Source organism: Microtus ochrogaster, chromosome 8, assembly GCF_000317375.1.
Source record: "Microtus ochrogaster isolate Prairie Vole_2 chromosome 8, MicOch1.0, whole genome shotgun sequence".
NCBI lineage: Eukaryota > Metazoa > Chordata > Mammalia > Rodentia > Cricetidae > Microtus > Microtus ochrogaster.
Genome location: NC_022015.1, coordinates 66863102 through 66882585, shown reverse-complemented (window position 1 = coordinate 66882585; position 19484 = coordinate 66863102). Strand labels below are relative to the sequence as shown.

General features: G+C 42.9%; 1 protein-coding gene across 1 annotated transcript in view; it reads right to left on the bottom strand.

Moving 5' to 3' along the window:
• Plce1 (phospholipase C epsilon 1) overlaps window positions 1–19484 on the bottom strand; it is a 284672-nt gene that overhangs the window by 17079 nt on the left and 248109 nt on the right. The window contains exons 22-28 of the mRNA XM_026781331.1: window positions 18333–18374; window positions 17171–17292; window positions 16246–16363; window positions 9174–9305; window positions 7791–8078; window positions 2414–2577; window positions 714–975 (exon numbers count right to left, since the gene is read on the bottom strand). Of these exons, the coding sequence (XP_026637132.1) occupies window positions 714–975; window positions 2414–2577; window positions 7791–8078; window positions 9174–9305; window positions 16246–16363; window positions 17171–17292; window positions 18333–18374 (1128 nt within the window). The remainder of the gene's footprint in view (window positions 1–713; window positions 976–2413; window positions 2578–7790; window positions 8079–9173; window positions 9306–16245; window positions 16364–17170; window positions 17293–18332; window positions 18375–19484) is intronic.

Here is a 19484-nt window from a genome sequence, read left to right as displayed (position 1 = left end):
TTAAAAGAATACAGTTTCCGTGTAATTATTTCGGGGCATAAGCTAAGCTAGCCATGCGGGCGGCAGGGTGCCTGGGGACGCAGCCCAGCCGCTCTTATTTCAACAGTCAATAAATAATCAACTTGTCCAGTACTCTTTCTAACTTAAACTCAAATAGGCAATCATTAAACTCAAACGACAAAGAAATAGAGAATCCTGATGGTTTTGACACCAAAGCAGCTACTATCTCTGCTTTAGTAAAGGTTAATATCCACTTTAGGAAATCTTTCATTATAAAGTATTTTAATAGCAAGAGATCATATATAAATACAAAATGCAGCAATATGCAGACAGTAAAAATGGTACTGGAGCTGTATGATTATTAATATAGGAAGGCGCTCACTATACACATTAAAAATAGAAAACCAGGAAATCTTAAAACATTAGGATTAGGAGGAAGTCTATTTGCTAATCGTGTATCTCATTGCCATACACATGGGCAGAGGAATAAAGCTTGCGACAGATGCTTATCTAAAGTGATTAGACTGGGGAATGGCACACAGGTACTCTTGGAACAACTGACTTTTGCTTCCCTGTCCTTCCTCACACTTCTCTAGTAATTGTAACGGCCTGAATTATGGACCCCTGGTGGGAGCCATGGGACTTCTTTGGGGAACAATGCCCGAGAAGAGCGCTATCGGCTCTCCTTGGGGCAAGACCACCGCAGGCTCTACCTCGTTTTAAAGCTTTGAGTGGAATGATTCTCTGAGCTGTTATTGCCGAACTGTTGTTTTCCACAACTGCAAAACGAAGAAACACAAGGTCTTCAAAGTGAACCCGGAAGAGAAACTGTTCGTTCCACATGGGGTTAAGCGTGTTTCGGTGGATGGGCTTCGTGCGGAAATGGCAGCTGTCCAGCGGCATGCCCAAGACGTCAACCTCGATGCACGGACTTCCGGTGCTGTTACTGGGGCACACGTTTTGGCCAGAGATGATCTGAATAAGGGCGATAAAGGATCAAGGTCACAGAGGCGGGAGAGAAGCACAGAAACCACCAGTTCTCTTAGCTTCTGTCCACAGAGAACGCTGCAACGGATACGGTGAGTGATTAGTAGAAATCCTTAAACAAACACAGAGATTGTCATCAGGTAATCATGTGGCTAGAAGGCTTGAAAATCCTATTGTGCTTATATCATTCACCTGAACTGACCCTCTCGCTGGACAAAGTTTGAAATATGATAAAAAAAGAAACACTGATATGAAATGGCATTTCTTAGATGCCAAGAAGAAGACCTATTTCATGCAAACAGGAGTTTGCCATTTATTTTCTATTTTAAATGCTGCAGAATTATATTTTACAACTACAAAATCTTCAATAGTTTTGAAGCAAGTCATGGAATACTGCTAACAAAAATTAATTCATAGCTGAATAAAAGAAACAGATGAAATGGGTGTACAATGCTCTAAGTATGGGTCTGAGGAGAAGTCTTAGCGTAGGTGTGAGGGAGAGTACAGTCAGAGGCATCGGGAATGGTTCAGACTGAACATGGCTGGTAGACTGAACTGGACCATGTGATGAGAGGGGTAGGGGAGAGGGGAAAGCCAGAAGCCAAGAGCCAGGAGAGTGAGAACCAAGGAGAGGCAGCCAAGAGACAAAAAGGGCAAAAGGACCGAGTAGCCAAAGTAGCTAGGTTGTATAGGAATCAGAGAAGCTGGGGATAGGGAAGTCCAGCCTTGGGCTGGAGAGTTTAGGATAGGGGACAGGGTAGACATCTCTGTAGCAGGTACAGACCTTTGCTGAGAGAGGCTGGCAGACAGCGACCACTTTGCTGTTAATAGGCACCTTAGTTACCATTCTCCCGGGTTTCCGTGAGACCTACAGTAGCCTTCGGTAGAAAGATAAACCAACATTCTACCCTTACTAAAATGGTCTAATACAAAACAGACAACTGCTCTCCCAGTCTAGGGCAAGAGACAAAGTAAGTTAGGTGATAGGAGAACGTGTGAACAGAGTTATCGTGGGGATTTGGGATGTCATGAGGATACTTCCTTTGGGAAGTGAGGAATGAGATTTAAAGATGGAGAGAAGAAATAACCTCGGTCTCTCTCTCTCCCCCCTCATTTTTTCTCTGTTAGCTAAGAGGGTACAAATTTTTGAGGAAGTAGAGGTGACTAATGACCTGCAGTCCACTATTCGAAGGCAGCAATCTGGAGAGTTTTGCCAACCATTTTGTAAGACAAAGCAGGAATCAAATCGAATAACTCCACCTGCTTGTCTCAGAAACACAGAGTCTGTGACAGCATGCCAACCTCAGCCACTGCTTTCTGAGAAACAAGAAATTATTGTGGGAACCTGCATGCTCTGAAACACGAGCAGTTCATATTTCTCCCAGAGGCTTACGTGTTACATGGCTCTGGCAATAGGAGTACTCACAGTTAAAGAATAGATAGCTGGGTCCATGTTGTCCAGGTCTCTTTCCAGGGGAGAAAACTTCTGGTACATGGGGCAACTTTTATCCCACAGGACTGGGGGCTTCAAAACGTAACCGCAGCCACCATTTGCCTCAAACATTGCAGCATTTAAATGTAAAGGAAGATCTGCAGAACAAACAAGGCCAAGATTACCCGTTACTTCATGAAGAAGAGACAATTCGCTCTGGGCTGGCTAGTTTTTGTCAACTTGACACAGCTGGAGTTATTTGGGAAGAGGAATCTCAGCTCAGAAAATGTCTCCGTCAGACTGCCTGTAGGCAACGCTGTAGGCTATTTCCTTGATGAGTGACGTGGGAGGGCCCAGCCCATTGTGGATCATGCCACTCCTAGGCAGGTGGTTCTGAGCTGTTTAAGAAAGCTGACTGAGCAAGCCTCGGAAAGCAAGCCAGTGAGCCGTGTTCCCATATTGCCTCTGCTTCACTTCTTGCCTTGAGTTCCTGTCCTGACTTCCCTCGGTGTGAAGGAGTGTGAACTGGGAGCTGTAAGCAGAAACATACCCCTTTATTCACCGTGCTTTTGGTCATGCTATTTTAGTAACAGACACCCCGAGACACACTCCGTAGCAACTGATGGTTGCTAACTATGTTCCAGCTTGTGTTAGCAGGCCCAGAGGTACAGGGGTGCAGCAGGTAATAGGGATGATGACGATGGTGATGGTGGTGGTGATGACGATGACGATGATACCTCACCACCACCAGAAAAACCCTTTCCTCTTGGTCGCTGGGAATGTCCCATGTTCCAACGCCAAGCTAGGTTCTGCCCTTCAAAACTCCTTTTACAAGGAAAATATCATCACATTCATCAGACATCTTGCGTAGAATCCCTTATTTTATGCTGGTTTGGAACAAAAATCATTATTTTGGGAAAGAATCATTCACTTTTTCTCATCTATAAATACCAAACCATGCAGATAATTTTACGGCAAATTCTCGCTATTTCAAAAGTAAGATAAAATCTTAATGATACAAGAAAGAAAAACAAGAAAAACGGTATTTTGTTGAAATCGTAATTTCAGGCCATAATTCTTTTTAACCTCTCTTTATAGTTAAATATGAAAAAGTCGTGACATATGATTCACATCATTTCCAGTCTCCTCAATCATAAACTTTAGGAACCCTTACAAAGATTTTGAGTGTTTTGTTGCCAGATTTTATTTGGCGCAGTTTTTGATGAATGACTGCACCGTTTCTGGACTCTTCCACGCTCGCATGCTCATCTGATGGCTCAGTCTGTATGAACGTGGCCCAAGTGAGCAAAAGGTTTATGAGACACACCTGACAAATGTTCCCGCTGGTAGATTCCTTCCATGTGCCGAATGAACTTTGCTTCATGAGCCGACATCAAGGAAAAGTGCACTAAGTGCATTTGAACAACAAAGACTTGGCCCCTACTCTTGTGTCTTGAGTATAAATTTTTTCTACACATCTGAGGTTGGCCAAGAGCATGTGCAGGAATTCCTGGAGAAGATGTACTAGGCACATCAAGCCCCTTGGGCCTTGGTCTCATCTGTTGAATTGGTGCAAAGCACCCATTTGTCAGGTTCCTTCCAGGGCTGATGTGACTGGACTTCAAGAGGCTGTGCTGTCCCTCCCCTGGCCACTCTATGACCATGAAACAGACACAGCTAGGGTGGCTGAGGGAGTGAGGCAAACGAGTTCACCTGAGGTGGGTAACTATGAAATGTTTATTTACCCAGTTTGGAAACACAGCATCCGTAATCTCAAAATCCAAAATCGGGTGCAACTTTATGAGCACTGATCTGACACCACAGTATAAAAATCCCTGTCTGATCTCATCATGATCAGGTGCAGTCAAACAGTCTCTGTCTGCATATATTCAAAAAATCTGAAAGGGGGGACCCCAAACCCACAAAACTTCAAGCTCAAACACTTCTGGCCATAAGCATTTTAGACAAAGGATAACCAATTAGCATTCTTAGCAACAGTAACAGTGGCTCAAACTTAACAACTTTAACTTCAGGGTTTGGAGCCAGACCTTCTTAGCACTGTGTCTAACTTAATCACTTTTATTTTATTTTATTTTATTCTATTTTACTTTTCAAGACAAGGTTTCTCTGTGTAAAAGCCCTGGATGTCCTAGAACTAGCTCTGTAAACCAGCCTGACCTGGAACTCACAGAGATCCTCCTGCCTCTGCCTCCTGAGTGCTGGGATCAAATGTGTGCACCACCACTGCCTGGCTCTATTAGCTTTTTAAAACTTTTCTTTTTAAGACTGGGCCCCACTGTGTAGACCATGCTGGCCTCAAACTCACAGAGACTGGTCTGCTTCTGTCTCAGGGTGGCAGAATTCCAGAGACAGGGATCTGCCTAAGTCTTATTAAGTGTGCCACTCCCAACTTGTAAAACCCCCAAGGCACCTTTTTTTTAATTTAATTATTTTTTTTGGCTAAAATCCCATTTGGTACTACAATATATAAAACTGATTTCTGTGAATCTTCTCAGTTTGAAATGAAGAGGAGCTCAGCTCAAATCTAGACTTCTTATTGTCTCCTCAGGGAGGCCTAATGGTCATCTGCATTTTGGCAACCTGTATTTGTAACCAAATGTAAGAAAGTACATGAATCAGTCCATCCTGATTGGCCCATCTGAATCAATGACTGTGAGGGCAAATCAGACGTACCACTACCTGCATGGTCTCCTGATGCTAAAAACACTGTGGTAGGCAGATGCCGCACTATGAAAACTGCATATCTAATCCCATAAAGCATAACAAATGCCTTTTAGAAAGTTCTTCTGACTGGGGTTGCAATGCTTACATTCTTGTGGGATCTGTGTATGGAGTGGTATTCATTCTGGCCCAGAGGAAAGAACTGGGTGGAGTATTGCCAACGGTAACCACAGTTTCACATATGAGCTTTAGGTTTGCAGGCTCAATGGTCACTTTGATTGAGCATGGACCTGCTGATCCCTCTTGACCTTCTTGGAGTTGACAGTGGGCTGGAAGCTTGGGAACGGAGGGTCCTAGTTTCATAGACACCCCTGGAAGACACCAAGCTCCCCTGACATCTACAAAATGGCAAAGCAACTGAGCCCGGTGAGATAAGGAAGCTGCCGGGCACAGGAAGAGTCTTGGAAGACCAGGTGCTTCTTCATCTGGGAATTATTTTGAATAACTGAGAAGTAGTTGTTCTGATATTGATGGCCTATCTGTCTGGATTCTCAAGCCACAGAGAAAGAAGTACCTGGAAGATGTCTTGTTAGTGTTTGAAACTGTAAGCTACCATCTCAATTAAATGCTTTCCTTTATAAGGGTTGCTATGGTCATGGTGTCTCTTCACAGCAAAAGAAACACTAAATAAGACACCTTTCTTTCCTTCTTTCTTTCTCTTTCGCTCTTTCTTTTTTTTATAATTTATTTACTTTTATTTTATGTACACTGGTATTTTGCCTGCATGTATGCGGGCTGTGTGAGGGACTCAGACGATATGGAACTGGAATTACAGACAGGTGTGAGCTGCCATGTGGGTGCTGGGAACCCCCCTTTTTTTTCTTTAAGTTGCTTCTTGTCAGGTATTTTTGTCACAGTGGGGATTAACTAATGTGTCAATGTGAAAAGTAACAGATCTGGGTCAAAAACAAAACAAAACAAAACAAAAAAAAACCAAACCCAGACTCATAGGTTCAGACTGCAGTGAGGCTGACCAGGACAGACTGCTTCAGCTCACAGCAACTCATATTTATTGATCATCTACTGTGTACAAAAGTGTTGAATGAGACTTTAGTCCCAATCGCATGAATGAAGGCCTGTCTTACAAAGGGACCCGTGGATGCTGCATGTGGCTAGTGCCGTGTGCAACAGCAGCGCATGTGAACTGAACCGAGAGGGATCAGAGGACAGCACTCCTGCTCGGCTGCCAGGCTGTGCAGAGAACCTTGCGGATGGCCACACCAGTCATCTGCGTCCCTTGAGTGGGGCAGCCCCAACAGGTGCTCCCTGCTTGATCTGGGGAGACTAGAGCCTGCAGAGGGGAGTGGAAGGCACTCAGGTTCAGTTTGTGCTGGGAACTGGTGTGTGCTCAAGAGTGGCAGCTTCTTATGTTCCCTTTAGCCAGGGTGCCCTTTGCCATCCTTGGAGCCAGCGTGTCTGCGCCAGTCCTGGCATTTCAGGAGCAGGGCACATCCCAAGCCAGGCATTCGTACATTTCCTTAAGGAAAGCTTTCTGCTAGCTTTTTCAGTGCATGTAAAAACTTAAGTAGCATAATAGCCCAGGAAACCCTGGACCCAGGGCTACAGACAGAGCCAAGGAGGTGAAGCTCAGGCCACTAGTGACAGAGAAGAAAAGAAAAAGAAAACTTTTACGACTCTGAAAGTATTTTGCCATTATTTCCATTTGTGAGTCCAAATCATCCTGCTTTTACAGCTTATCAAATGCCCTTAAGGAGAGTTAACAGTTGAGCAGCGCTTTTCCTGTGCTAGGAGCTTTTTGAGTTGCTGCTCCTTCTACACCGTCCTAGCTACGCTCAGCTGGAAACGGTAAATACGATTGAGGGTGAAAGAAAGCATGGCGAATATTGGTAAGCCGGTGTCTGACACCAGAGACAGGCAACCCCCTAACCCGGAGCTAAGAGCTGTGGTCTGATCTCAGCTCCAGGCGAGGCCACACTGTGGTTTCTGGGTCAGCACAGGTTCAGATTTGGGTCACGTGAGATGAGCCGTGGGGCTGCTGGCACCTCCGCTGGTCAAAGGAAAGGCTAGACTTCGCACGAATTTCTAGGAAACATCACTCATTTTCTTCCAGCACCACATGCAAACAAAATGTCTTATTCCCCAGACTCGCAGAGATCCTGAACTTAATCACTACAAGGCTCTCGGCAGCCTTGGAACCAAGCATCTGAACCTACTACGTTTTTCTTTGAGACAAGCTCTCTGCGTCGCCATCCTTGGGCGTGGCAGCTTTGTCCCTCAGCTTCTGGAGTGCTGGAATTTGAAAGAGGTACGGCGACACCCTAATCACAGGGCTTCTTTCTGCATTGCTGGAACAAGGGGTTAATTAAGCGATGGTAGGAAATTCCTGCCTTCGTAAAGCTTTAAATTTCAGCTGGCTATAGGTCAATCAGGAGCAGTTTGAGTTTAAAAGGTGCCCTTTAAAAAGAGTCACCGCCCACTTCTCTGTCAGATCAACTCTGAAACACCAGGGGCTCAGGCCCTATCAACTTCCTATTTCCCATCCTTTGTCTTCCTCCCCCACAGACGTGCGCCCCAGTCTGGACTCGATCTCGAGAAAACAGATGTTTATGGGATTGTGTTTGCTGAACATGAGAAGATGAAGAGAGAGGTGAGGACGCAGGCCCCTTACCATCCGTCTGGTAGTTGAGGGCTACAAGCTGTATGCCGTGGAGCCAAAACATGATGGGGTTGGGATTGGATGAGTCGATTCGGGTCGCCGCGGGGTAGGTCCTCAGCAGCTGGCAAGCTGTGTGCTGGATCAGTTTCTGAGAATACCTGCGACACAGACGTTTGGCGGCATTTTCATTCAGTGATGAGATATGATAGCATTTGGGAGTTCTAATGATAGCGCTGAGGGACGTGCTTGGGCTGAGTGGAGAAGATTCCTCCCAGGTTTGTCGAATTCCTTCAAAGGAACCTAGACCCCCCCGAAAAGATCAGCCTCTGATTAATGTCAAAACCTCAAACATTTTAGAAAGAGGAATCTCAACAGCACACCAAATGCACAGATGCAACAAGGAAACAGAGCAGATTACACCTTGAATTTTACTTGTGAGTTAGTTTGCTGCCTTGAAACATGGTGGTTATTGAGTTTTAAAATGAGGGTAGCAAGATGGGGTGTGACTCAGTGGTAGGGCACACACCTAGCATGGACAAGGATCTGGATTTAATTGCCAGCACCAATAAGTAAGTAAGAAAGTATTAAATAAATAAACAAATGAAACAAGTAATAACATAAAGACAGCAACACCAATTTAAATTGGATTTCTAGAAGTCCTTTTGCCTCAGTATATCACTTCTCTGTGGGTAATCTTTGCAAACACAAAGTCTGTGTGTAACTTTATAAAACCCACAAGAAAACAAAGCCCCTAAGCAAAACAAATATTCTATCAGTGACATAGATAAGTATTCTTAAAAAAGAAGTAGCACCCAGGCACAGAAGAAGATAAGGCAGGAAAATGTGCGGACAGGTGTGCAACATCTGAGAGCAAGCAAGAAGTTACACAACTTTGTTGGATTGCATCCTGTTCGGATTTTCTTTAAAAGAATTTTATTTTTTCAAATAAATTATAATGAACGTCCCAGTGTTCAACTCTGAGAAACAGCATCAGGACACTGATAATGGACAGGAACTTTAATCATCTTATGTATCAGGGGGGCTTTTAACTAGGGGGAATTTATTACTTTTACAATAAAAGGTAATTAGAAATAAAATGATGTATCTTGTGGATAAATGGCACGGTTACAGGAACTGTTTGAATGGTGGAAGGTGCTTCCAGTTTTATTTTTGAAGCAAACAATGTGAGACGGTCTTCAGTTTAAAAAAAATGCTATTTTTAGTGAGTTAAAAGGATAAATTAACAACCAGAAGATATTTATGCTGTACTTGGATAGTGTAAACATCTATGAAAATAAAAGTGAATTTCAGAATTCAAGGGAAGTTAGACAGCAAAGTATCTGAGTCACCCAGCATGCAAGACCAAGCGAAGACACCGAGAGAAGGTGAGTTTACTTTTTCCACATGTTCTGGTAAATGAAGCTGTCTCCCCTGGGCTCATTCTGCCAGGATTGTTGCCAAAAATGGACTTCCTGCTTTTCCTTTCTTTCCCTCTGCTAGAGCCAGATGAATTTAGAGTTGACAGGCCTGTTCTCATAAAAAGAAAACAAATAAGCCAAAAGCCACAGGCAAGAGAGCCCCACATTTTCCATCCTCATTAATGTTTATATTGAAGTCCTACTAGTCCCCTGTTCCACAGCACAGAAGACCCATTACACTTCAACATGGCTGATAACAGTATTGTAGGCAATTAGAGCAAAGTTTATTTAATCTCTAGACAGATGCAACCAACATTGTGTGGTTATTAAAGAACAATCCCTAAATTACAGCACACATACAACCCCCCCCCCCACGCCTAATAAACTGCGTGCCTGAAAGAGTTTTAAAATTACACATACAGAAAATGCTACAGTTAAAATTTAATTCCTAGAGGCTAACAACTTAACTTGGGGAGATGAAAGAATGAGTATGAGCCAGGGTGTAATACTGTCGACATTATGAGCCTTCTGTATCCTTTGTTGAGGCCTTGTGGGCTTTCCCCCATTCATATTAGCATGCTTATTGCTGCTGTCTTTGATCAGTTCATGTTGAGGCAGTCATGCTGATGAGACTTTATGGGCGTAGCTTCTGACATTCCTAGGAAACACAGTCCCATAGCAAACTCTCGGGTCCTCTGGCTTAGAATCTTTCTGCCCCTCTTCTGTAGCTTTTTAAAAATTAATTTATTATTTTATGTGCATTGGTGTTTTGCCATGGGTGTTGGGTCCCCTGGAACTGGAATTATTCAGCTGTGAGCTGCCATGTGGGTGCTGGGAATTGAATTTAGGTCCTTTGGAAGAGCAGTCAGTGCTCTTAACCACTGAGCCATCTCTCCAGCTCCAGCCCCAGCTCCTCTTCCACAATGATTCCTAAGCCTTAGGTGCAGGAATTGTTTTATAGTTATATCCTTTGGGACTGGGCTCCACAATTCTGCCTTCTGATTGGTTGTGTTTTTCTGTAATGGCCAATTAAGGAATGCTGAAAGAGGGAAAAATATTCATTCCCAGGGAAGAGCACACCAACTGGTTGTCTGATACTAAATGGTCATCCCCAAAACATATAGAAAAGTAACATTATAAGACTGAGCAGGTTGTACATTTAGGAATATACATGCATGCATGCATACACATACATATGCACACACACACACACACACACACATACACACACACACACACCCCAACAATTAATGAAAAAAAACAGGCCATGAGTTTGGAAGAGAGAAAGGAGGGCAAAGCAGGATGGTTTGGAGGGAGAAAAGCAAAGGAGAAAATGATGTAATTATAGTCTCAAAAAATGAAAGAAATAATTTTAAAAATTCTTCTGGGATAATCTTTGACCAAATCTTCTGTTTTTCCTTATCTTAAAAAAATGGGTGTGATTATAGGAATTTACTCACAGGGTAAGTCTGAGGGTTCAATGGGAAAGATAATATGATGATGATGTTTTATATCTTTTCTTTCTCATTCCTGGTCCAATCACTCCCTGGATCGTTTATGTCAGGCATGGTGCCCGGTGCACAGCAGGAACTCAGTACATATTTGCTAAAGGAGAAAATGAGCGCACACCACAGACCCAGCTCTAGCATACGAAGAATGACTTAAAGGCTCCAAGGAAGCCAGCTGACACAGAATCACCCCTATTGCCCATGGCTACACAGTTGGAGAGTGACTCCTTATGCTGCACAGTTTGGAGGGCTTCTTCAGAAAATGGTGACCCTTCAAAGAACACCAGCAGGCGATCAGATCCAATGCTGTTGGGGTGGCCAAGAACCAGGGACCAGATAGCCCAGAAACAAAGGGTAAACAAAGGTCTATCGGCTAAAAAAAAGAAGCAACGAAATGATCCCTAATGATATTCTGCAATATCATAGGTCCATGCCTTATTCAGCTGTCGTCAGAGGAGCCTGAGGGGATGGAGGACACAGGAAGAACAATGACCTTTAAATCAGCTGAGCAAAGGTCATAGGAACTAACAGACAGCAAGCAGAGGGCTTGTCAGGTCTGCAACAGGCCCTCTGCCTATACGCTCTGGCTTTCAGTTTAGTGTTTTTTAAGGGACTCTTGAGTGTGTGAACAGAGTGTGTGAACAAGTGGGACCCTGATTCTTATACCTTCTTGGGCTCTTTTCCTTCTGTTGGTTTTATGAGCCAACTTTGATGTGATAGCTCTTGCTTTATCTTAATGTATTTTATTGTCGTTCTGTTGCTATCTCCTAGAAGCCTGTTCTTTTCTAATGAGAGACAGAAAGGGAGTGGGTCTGGAATTTGGGGGATGGGAATCTGGGAGGAATGGAGGGAGGAAAACTGTAACCAGGATATACTGATGAGAAAATAATCTATTTTCAATAAAACCAGGGGGAGGGGAGGAGTACAGACAATGGATTCAAAAAGCTAAGGCACAGAGAGGAGATTGGTGTTGGCCAAAACCACAAATAAGAGCCATGATAAACCTTGCCTAATAATCTTCTCTGGACAAACACACACAAACACATACACAAACACACAACTTGGTAAGTACTGGGGATATTTGCCATCAGAAATAATTTAGAGACTAGGGAGGGACACAAACACATGCCAATAACTGCATGCAGAGGCCTGCAAAAGAAGGTACCAAGATGGGCTGAAGACTCTCAGATTCTTCATAGAGACTCTTGGTCCTGGGATTTGGGAATTCGTAAAGGGGATTGGAGAGGATTGGCCAAACTGAAAGCATTCTTATTTATTCTTTATGATACTGGTTGGTTCAGGGCCTTGCGAATGCTGGCAAGCACTCAACCACTGACCTGCATCCTCAGCTTGAGTATATTCTGTCTAAGCAAAAGGCCAGGCAATGATAAAGGCACAGAGTATGTCTGATGAGAGTTGGGTATACAGGAGGGCTTGCTGGGAACTATCCAAAAATTAGGAAGGTGAGTAACGTGAGGAAATACCATGCCTCCCTCTGCCCTTTTTCTATTAGAAGGAGGAGGAAAAGGCATGTAGATGTAAGGATTAAATGTAACTGAGAAACAAATCCTATGCAGATATAAAACATGAAGCCTCAATTATTTCCTTGATCCCAAGAAAGACCACATCTCTGGGAATTGAGACACCCAAGCTCTGCTTCTTGCTGGGCCAATGAATAAGTTCACAACTACGCAAAAGTTATTTTACCCTATTTTTTGTTGTTGTTTTGTTTTTTGAGACAGGGTTTCTCTGTGCAACAGTTGTGGCTGTTTTGGAACTTGCTTTGTAGACCAGGCCAGCCTGGAACTCACAGAGATCCATTTGTGTCTGTCTCCTGCGTGCTGGGATTAAAGGTGTGCACCACCACTGCCTTGCTAGGTCATTTTACTCTTAGCGGGGTTTGGGTCACCCTGCACTCAGTAGGTTTTGTGGTGTGTGTGTGTGTGTGTGTGTGTGTGTGTGTGTCTGAATTTTTAGTACAGGGGATTGAATCTTGAGTCTTTACAAACACCAGGAAAGTTTACTGAGCTAATAATCCCACTTTAAAAAAAAATTTGAGAAAGGGTCATTTTAAGTTGCCTTGGATGGTCTTGAAATCATTCTATAGGTAAGCTTCCAATTCATAATCCTGCCTCAGCCTCGGAAGCAGCTGGACTACAGTCTGTGCTCCTGGGACCAGACTAGAAAATGCTGAAAAGTGAGATTCACTGAACCTGATAAGGTAACATTAACTCATCAAACACAAAACCAGCAAGGTAACAAAAACATTTTATAATTTTCTCCTGTACATCGGAAAAATTTATAATAACAGTTACTTTTTAGAAGTTATTGTACCAGTGACTCGAAGGACATAGTTTTAGTTAGTCTGAGAAAGGAGGTTAAAGTTATAGACAAGGGAGAGAAACTTCAGTTGCTAACAAACAGCACATACAGTCTGTGTGCTGTGTCAGGTCGGAGGAATGGCTCACTGACTAGGAGCACCTGCTGATCTTGCAGAGGACCTGAGTTCAGTACCCAGTACCCATATAAGGTGGTCCACAATAGCTTGTGATGCCAGCTCTGAGGATCTGAGACCCTCTTCTCATCTCTTGGGGCATGTGTGAAGCATTAACATTCAAGTGCGCACACACACACACACACACACACACACACACACACACACACACACAGGCGCGCACACACAAAGCCCAAAATAATAAAAATAAAATCTTAAGAAGATAATATGTGCTTTGTAAATGTTTTAAAAACAATATACCAGGAACAATAGCCTGGCGTGGTGGTGCATTCCTTTAATTCCAGCACTGGGGAGGCAGAGGCAGGTGGATCTCTGTGAGTTCAAGGCCAGCCTGGTCTACCTAGAGAATAGTCAAAGCTATATAATAAACACACAGACAGACAGACAGACAGACAGACAAAAAACAACTACAAGCTCATCCTGCACTTCAAGTCAGGAGTTGGCCAAATGACCCCCTAACACTATCACAGTTCTCTACCTGGTATAACTTTATCTTTCCCACTGAACTGAAATATCTATGGGAATTTGTGCTCCTGGTTTCCTCAATACTTGAGAAAAGACAAAGCCAGTTGAATTGTTTCTGTACTTCTAGTGTTACCTGTATTTATAAAGAATGAAACATGAAACAATAGTGATTTTTTTGAGACAGGGACTTACTCTATATAGTTCAGGCTAGCCTGGATTTACTACATTAGACCACACTGACTTCAAACTGTGGCTCTGCCACCTGGGTGCTGGGATTACAGGCTTGTGTTGGATTCTTGAACAATATGGCTCTCATACATGATCTGATGCTGACAGGTTAACTTTCTTCCTCTGTAATGAAATCATCTTTAGTGGAATTAAGTATGACCATAGCATACTTATTCATATGATATAAACCATGCCCTGTGGAACTAAAACGTTTAAAAAAATTAGGTGCATGTACGTGTGCCTACTTGTGGGTATGTGCAACATGTGAATGTCTGGAACTCAAAGAGGCCAGAAGAAGGCATTGGATCTCCTGAACTGGAATAAGAGGTGGTTGTGAGCCATCTAATGTGAGTTGTGGGACCCAAACCTGTAAGACCAGCAAGTGCTCTTATCGCTGAGCCATCTCTCCAACCACATAAAGCTAAATTTAAATGTTACCTTCTTGTATGTTTTGAAATATTTGCTGCATATTCATTTATATCTACTTCAACAGGATTTACTAGCCAATGAGCAGTAGTAACTGCCAAAAGTTTTATAGTTTCTAGAAGAAAACTTAAAATTAAGAAAATTCTATGATCTTTTTCTTATGGTGTATAAGATGGACACTATTATCTTAAGATCTACATCTCCAGTATTATATAAGACAGCAGCTGACTATCTCTGGCCCCTTTGCCAGGTGCAATGTGAGAAGTGATGCTTGCCAGGACCTGACTTCAGCACATCTTGAAAACATGAGGGTTGGCATTTTGACTCCTCTGTCCAGGCCAACTTTATATGACCCATATCCCGACATTCAGATAACCCTCTGATCCTAGCACTTTTCCCTTCTCAGAATCTTGGGCATCAGAGGTTTTTTTTTTTATTTGTTTTGTATGAGATTATTTTTTGCTGACTTCTACCTTTTTACTTAAGCTTAAGTTTTCCCCTCTTGGTCTCCATTTGTGGGACACAAGATTGGGTTGATAACACACTGATAATACACTCTGATGAGAAAGGCAGAGTAGATGTTGTTTAGGGAAGGACTTTGGAGACAGGCTTTAGATTTATAGACCTATTATTACTAAATGATGAGTACACCTTTTCCCTTCCTTCCTTCCTTCCTTCCTTCTTTCCTTCCTTCCTTCCTTCCTTCCTTCCTTCCTTCCTTCCTTCTTTCTTTCTTTCTTTCTTTCTTTCTTTCTTTCTTTCTTTCTTTCTTTCTTTCTTTCTTTCTTTCTGAGACAGGGTTTCTCAGTGTAACAGCCCTATCTGTCCTGGAACTCACTCTGTTGACCAGTCTGACCTTGAACTCACAGAGATGGGCCTGCCTTTGCCTCCAGAGTGCTGGGATTAAAGGTGTGCACCACCACTGCCCAGCTGAATACATTTTGGAAGCAGTTCATCACATTGAGTTCTTTGTGTGTCTAGAAATGGCCAAGTGGGAAAACTTCCTCCTTTCCCACAACTTCTTTCAGGTGGTTTGGGCAGAACCTCAACTCCACAGTTTAGGTGTGGGACTACAAAGTCCAGGCTAGCCTTGAACTTGTGGCGATCCTCCCAGTACCAGGCATTCAGACTGCAGCCCTTCAGCCACAGGAGTTGGTTAAGGTTTGGGAAAATAACTCAGTGGGAAACAGTAACACTTCTGCTGGGGTTCTGAAGAAATCTCAGACAGAACCTGAGTCTGGAAGTCTCTGGTGCTAGTTTGCTATTGCTGCCCCTCCCAAACACAGTGACTGGCAAGGGAATGACGGAGGGACGGCGTATGCCCTGAACGGAACTGGACTGGAGACCTGAGTATCCGAGCACTACATTTTTTTTTTAAAGTACATCAGCTACAAAATTTCTTTCTTTGCTAAAGTGTGAAGTTTTCAAATAAGACTCTTTGCAAGTATGCTCTGAAATCTTGGCGAAATTACTTGTCTCTGAGAATTTGTTTTATTCAGAAATGGGTGAGAGGAAGCTGGGATGCTGGCTCGCCAGTGAACACTTCCTGTTCTTGTACAAGACTGAGTTCAGTTCCCAACATCTGTATGGTGGCTCACAGATGTCCATAACTCCAGTTCCAAAGGGTCCAATGCCCTTTTCTGGTGTCTGAAGGTACCAGGCACACACAAGTTGCATACATACCCACACAGACAAAACACCCCTTGAGTATAAGATAAACAAATAATTTGAAAAATACAAGTGGAAATCCACTAACTTTGGGGAATTATTATGAAAAGTCAGAGATCATCTATGGGAATTACTTATTTCAGTCACACAGTTCAGTATTCATAATACCCCATTAGACAAGCAGTGCACTTTTAACCTTTAGTACTTTAAATGTTAGAGATGATATCGACTGCTCTTACCGGGAAATTTTACTGCCTGGCAGTAGATGATGAGGTCAGAGAGCTCCGGTGCAATCTGCCTGCTTTCCTTTTTGTTCTGAGGGAGGTAAAACTCCTCTCCCAGTTCCATGTCATACACCTTTCAAGGGAAAATGACACCATTTAACCAGAAGGTGGAGTTCCCTTCTTCCGGATCCCCAAAGCACTTTCTCTATAGTCTGCCATGCTGCTAACCTGCTTCCTGGTACTCAGTATTTCTTCACATTCATACGCCAACACCTTTCTGAGAGAAAGGAGTGTGTCTACTTCATCTTCCATGTCTTCAGGAAGAAGCCATTATCTTATATATATATACATAGTCTATGCACATTTCTTCAATTAATAAAAGATTGATGATTTACAGGTCTTGGCTCAGTTTTCTGACACTGCGGCTGTCTGAAAGGATTTTTTTCAGTGTCTATAGGCGACGAGGCACCTGAGGATGAGGCCTGGGTGCCTCATGTTATCTTGCTAACTCTTCATAATCTGCTTCCTTTTATTTTCTTGGTGTAAATGACTTAAAAACCTTCCACAATTTCTTGAATAACCAAGTTGTCCTCTTAGCCTGAATGCCCTGCTGGGCAAAACTTCATTCTTAAACAGCGTCTTTCATGACAGTCTGCCCTTGATCTGACTGACAATACCGTGAGATCACTCTGCTTTTTACTTCTCTCCAAACATGATTTCCAGGCCTGTCTCTACCACTAAGTCCTCCATCCCCTGCCCACCCCAGAGCCTGCCACACATATACCTCCAGTAGCCACTGACCAAGGGAGATAGTGACAAGTGGCAGGCAGGTGTCCCACAACATCACGACACGGTGTTTGGCATGTGAGGAGTGGAGTCCCAGAAGAAAGGGACAGACTACCACGGTTCAAGAACCCCATGAAGAAGAGCCGTCTCCTACCTTTCCCTTACTGCAAGAAGAGTTATCCGCTTTCTTTATCCTCTTGGGGATTTCTTCATTGTACTCAAACTGAAGCTTGTCAGCACACGCTTTGTTTTCAGGTTTGTCTTCCAGAATATTGTCTAGAAGTGAGTTATTAGGCCTCAGTGAGAAAGAACCGAATGTGTCCTTCAGGGCTCTGTGAGAGGGTGTCCAGCCACCTGCATGTACTTCCAAGACTGAGGTGCTGGCTATGTGCTACTAAAACGATAGCTTGAAGCACAATCTTGAAACTTGGGTTATATATTTAGCTTCCGTTTTATAGGCTCATTCACCGGTAGTTTTGGTACCATTCAGACATCATCTGAGTGAAAAGGCTCATCTTGCACAGCTGGTTGTATCCTGTGTCAAGAACCTGAGGGCATCTGTAGGTCTCAGGAGGAGCTAGAGGCTGAATCATTTCTAGGTGGCACATTCATGATCTAGCCTTCCTCCGAAATGAAGCTATTTGCTTCTTGAAATGTCAAAGCCAATATTCATGGGAGAAGACTTATGTTATGCATGATACAAAGCTTCCCCGAATTAAATTAATTGGAAAGTAAAGTTTTCATGATTGTTGTTTTTAAGTTATAATCTTAAGAATGCAAATATTTTTCAAATTTATTTATTTTTAGTGCATTAATGTTTTGCCTGCATGTATACCTGTATGAGGATGTCGGATTCCATAGAATTAAGCTACAGACAGCTCTGCGCTACCATGTGGGTGGAATTGAACCTGGGTCCTTTGGAAGATCAGCCAATGTTCTTAACCACTGAGCCATCTCTCCAGCCCCAAGAATGCAAATATGTCTAAGCATAGTAGATAAGCTTAGATTTTTGCCATATTTCATATCTCTATTTAGAACAAGTGTAAAAGTCTGAAAAGTATATTATGATTGTACTCTTTTAAAGTGAAAAATAGGAGAGCTAGTATCTCATTCTAGATTTATCTTCTTTTTGGACCACAAATGCTTAGAGCAAAATATCCTTATAGCAAATCAGGGCCATGCAGCTTACCAAGAGAGCAACAATTTCACTGCATTGCTATGCACAGAAGTGCCACAGCTTCATGCTAACCAGACTCAAGACAGTAGGGACATAACGCAGACATGCAGTTAAAATACCAGGTTCAAACGGTGTTTACCTTCCTGACTGTTAGGAACAGGGGAAGCAGTAAGGAGATCTGCTACAGAGAAACAGAATCAGAAAGAGAACACAGGTAAGGAGAATTAAGACAGAGCCAGATAAATCGAATGAAGGTGTGGAGCAAAGCATTGGTTACAGCAGCTTAGATCACAGGACGAGTGAAATGGAAGTGTCTCGGAGACCTAATATTTTGACTGTTGCAGATACAAGGACTAACAATAAAGGAAATGCAGCCAGTCCTGGTCCTTGGGTAGTGAATGCAAAAGGACAAGGACTTCCAGGTCATCTTCGACTGCATAGAACATTCAAGGACACATTGGGCTGTATGAGACAATGTCTCAAAAAAAAAAAAAAAGAGCAAACATTGTTAATGCTAATCATACCGTAAGCTGCGCACTCGTGTTACTAGTTAGTGAGGACTATAACATTCCGGATTCGTCTTTAATTAAACTCAGAGAGATGACAGAGGCACTGCAACCACCATCAAAAGCAAGTTTGCTAAGGCATTTAATGGTTGCCTATGTGAGCTGTCATGGGACAAACTTCACAAGGCCTATTTGGAAACCAGCTAGCCAGAGGGATCTTTGAATAGCGACGACAGTAGACTTCAGCTGTCATAGGTCCCAGATGTTTGTGTTGAAGTGTTTGTGTGTGTGTGTGTGTGTGTGTGTGTGTGTGTGTGTGTGTGTGTGTGTTGGGGGGGGTATTGGAGAGGAGGACATCACCAAACATTGGATAGAACTTTTTCATGATATATTAGAGAGACTTATGGCTCATAGTGATGATAAATAAGTGTCTAAAGTCTCACACACCATGGGAGTAGAGCCTGGCGGGCTTCCGCTTTCAACAAGTCCTCCACCCCAGCTTAAACAATGCATACGACTAATTCAAAAATTCAGTGGGGAGCAGAGTTAAATTTTACTCCTCTGCACAAACTAAACCGGAAAGATCTTTCTCTCCTCAATTAATTTTGCTATTTGCAAACAAGCAAACAAATAAATACTGAGAATGATAATTTAAAATGCCTGCATTTCTGTTCTCAAAAGTACAAAAAAGCCCAAGAGTAATTAGTGATTGAGAAGAATTTATATTCTGGAGGGCCAACTTATTACAGGAACAAATAACACCTGAATTGGTTGATTTCCTCTCT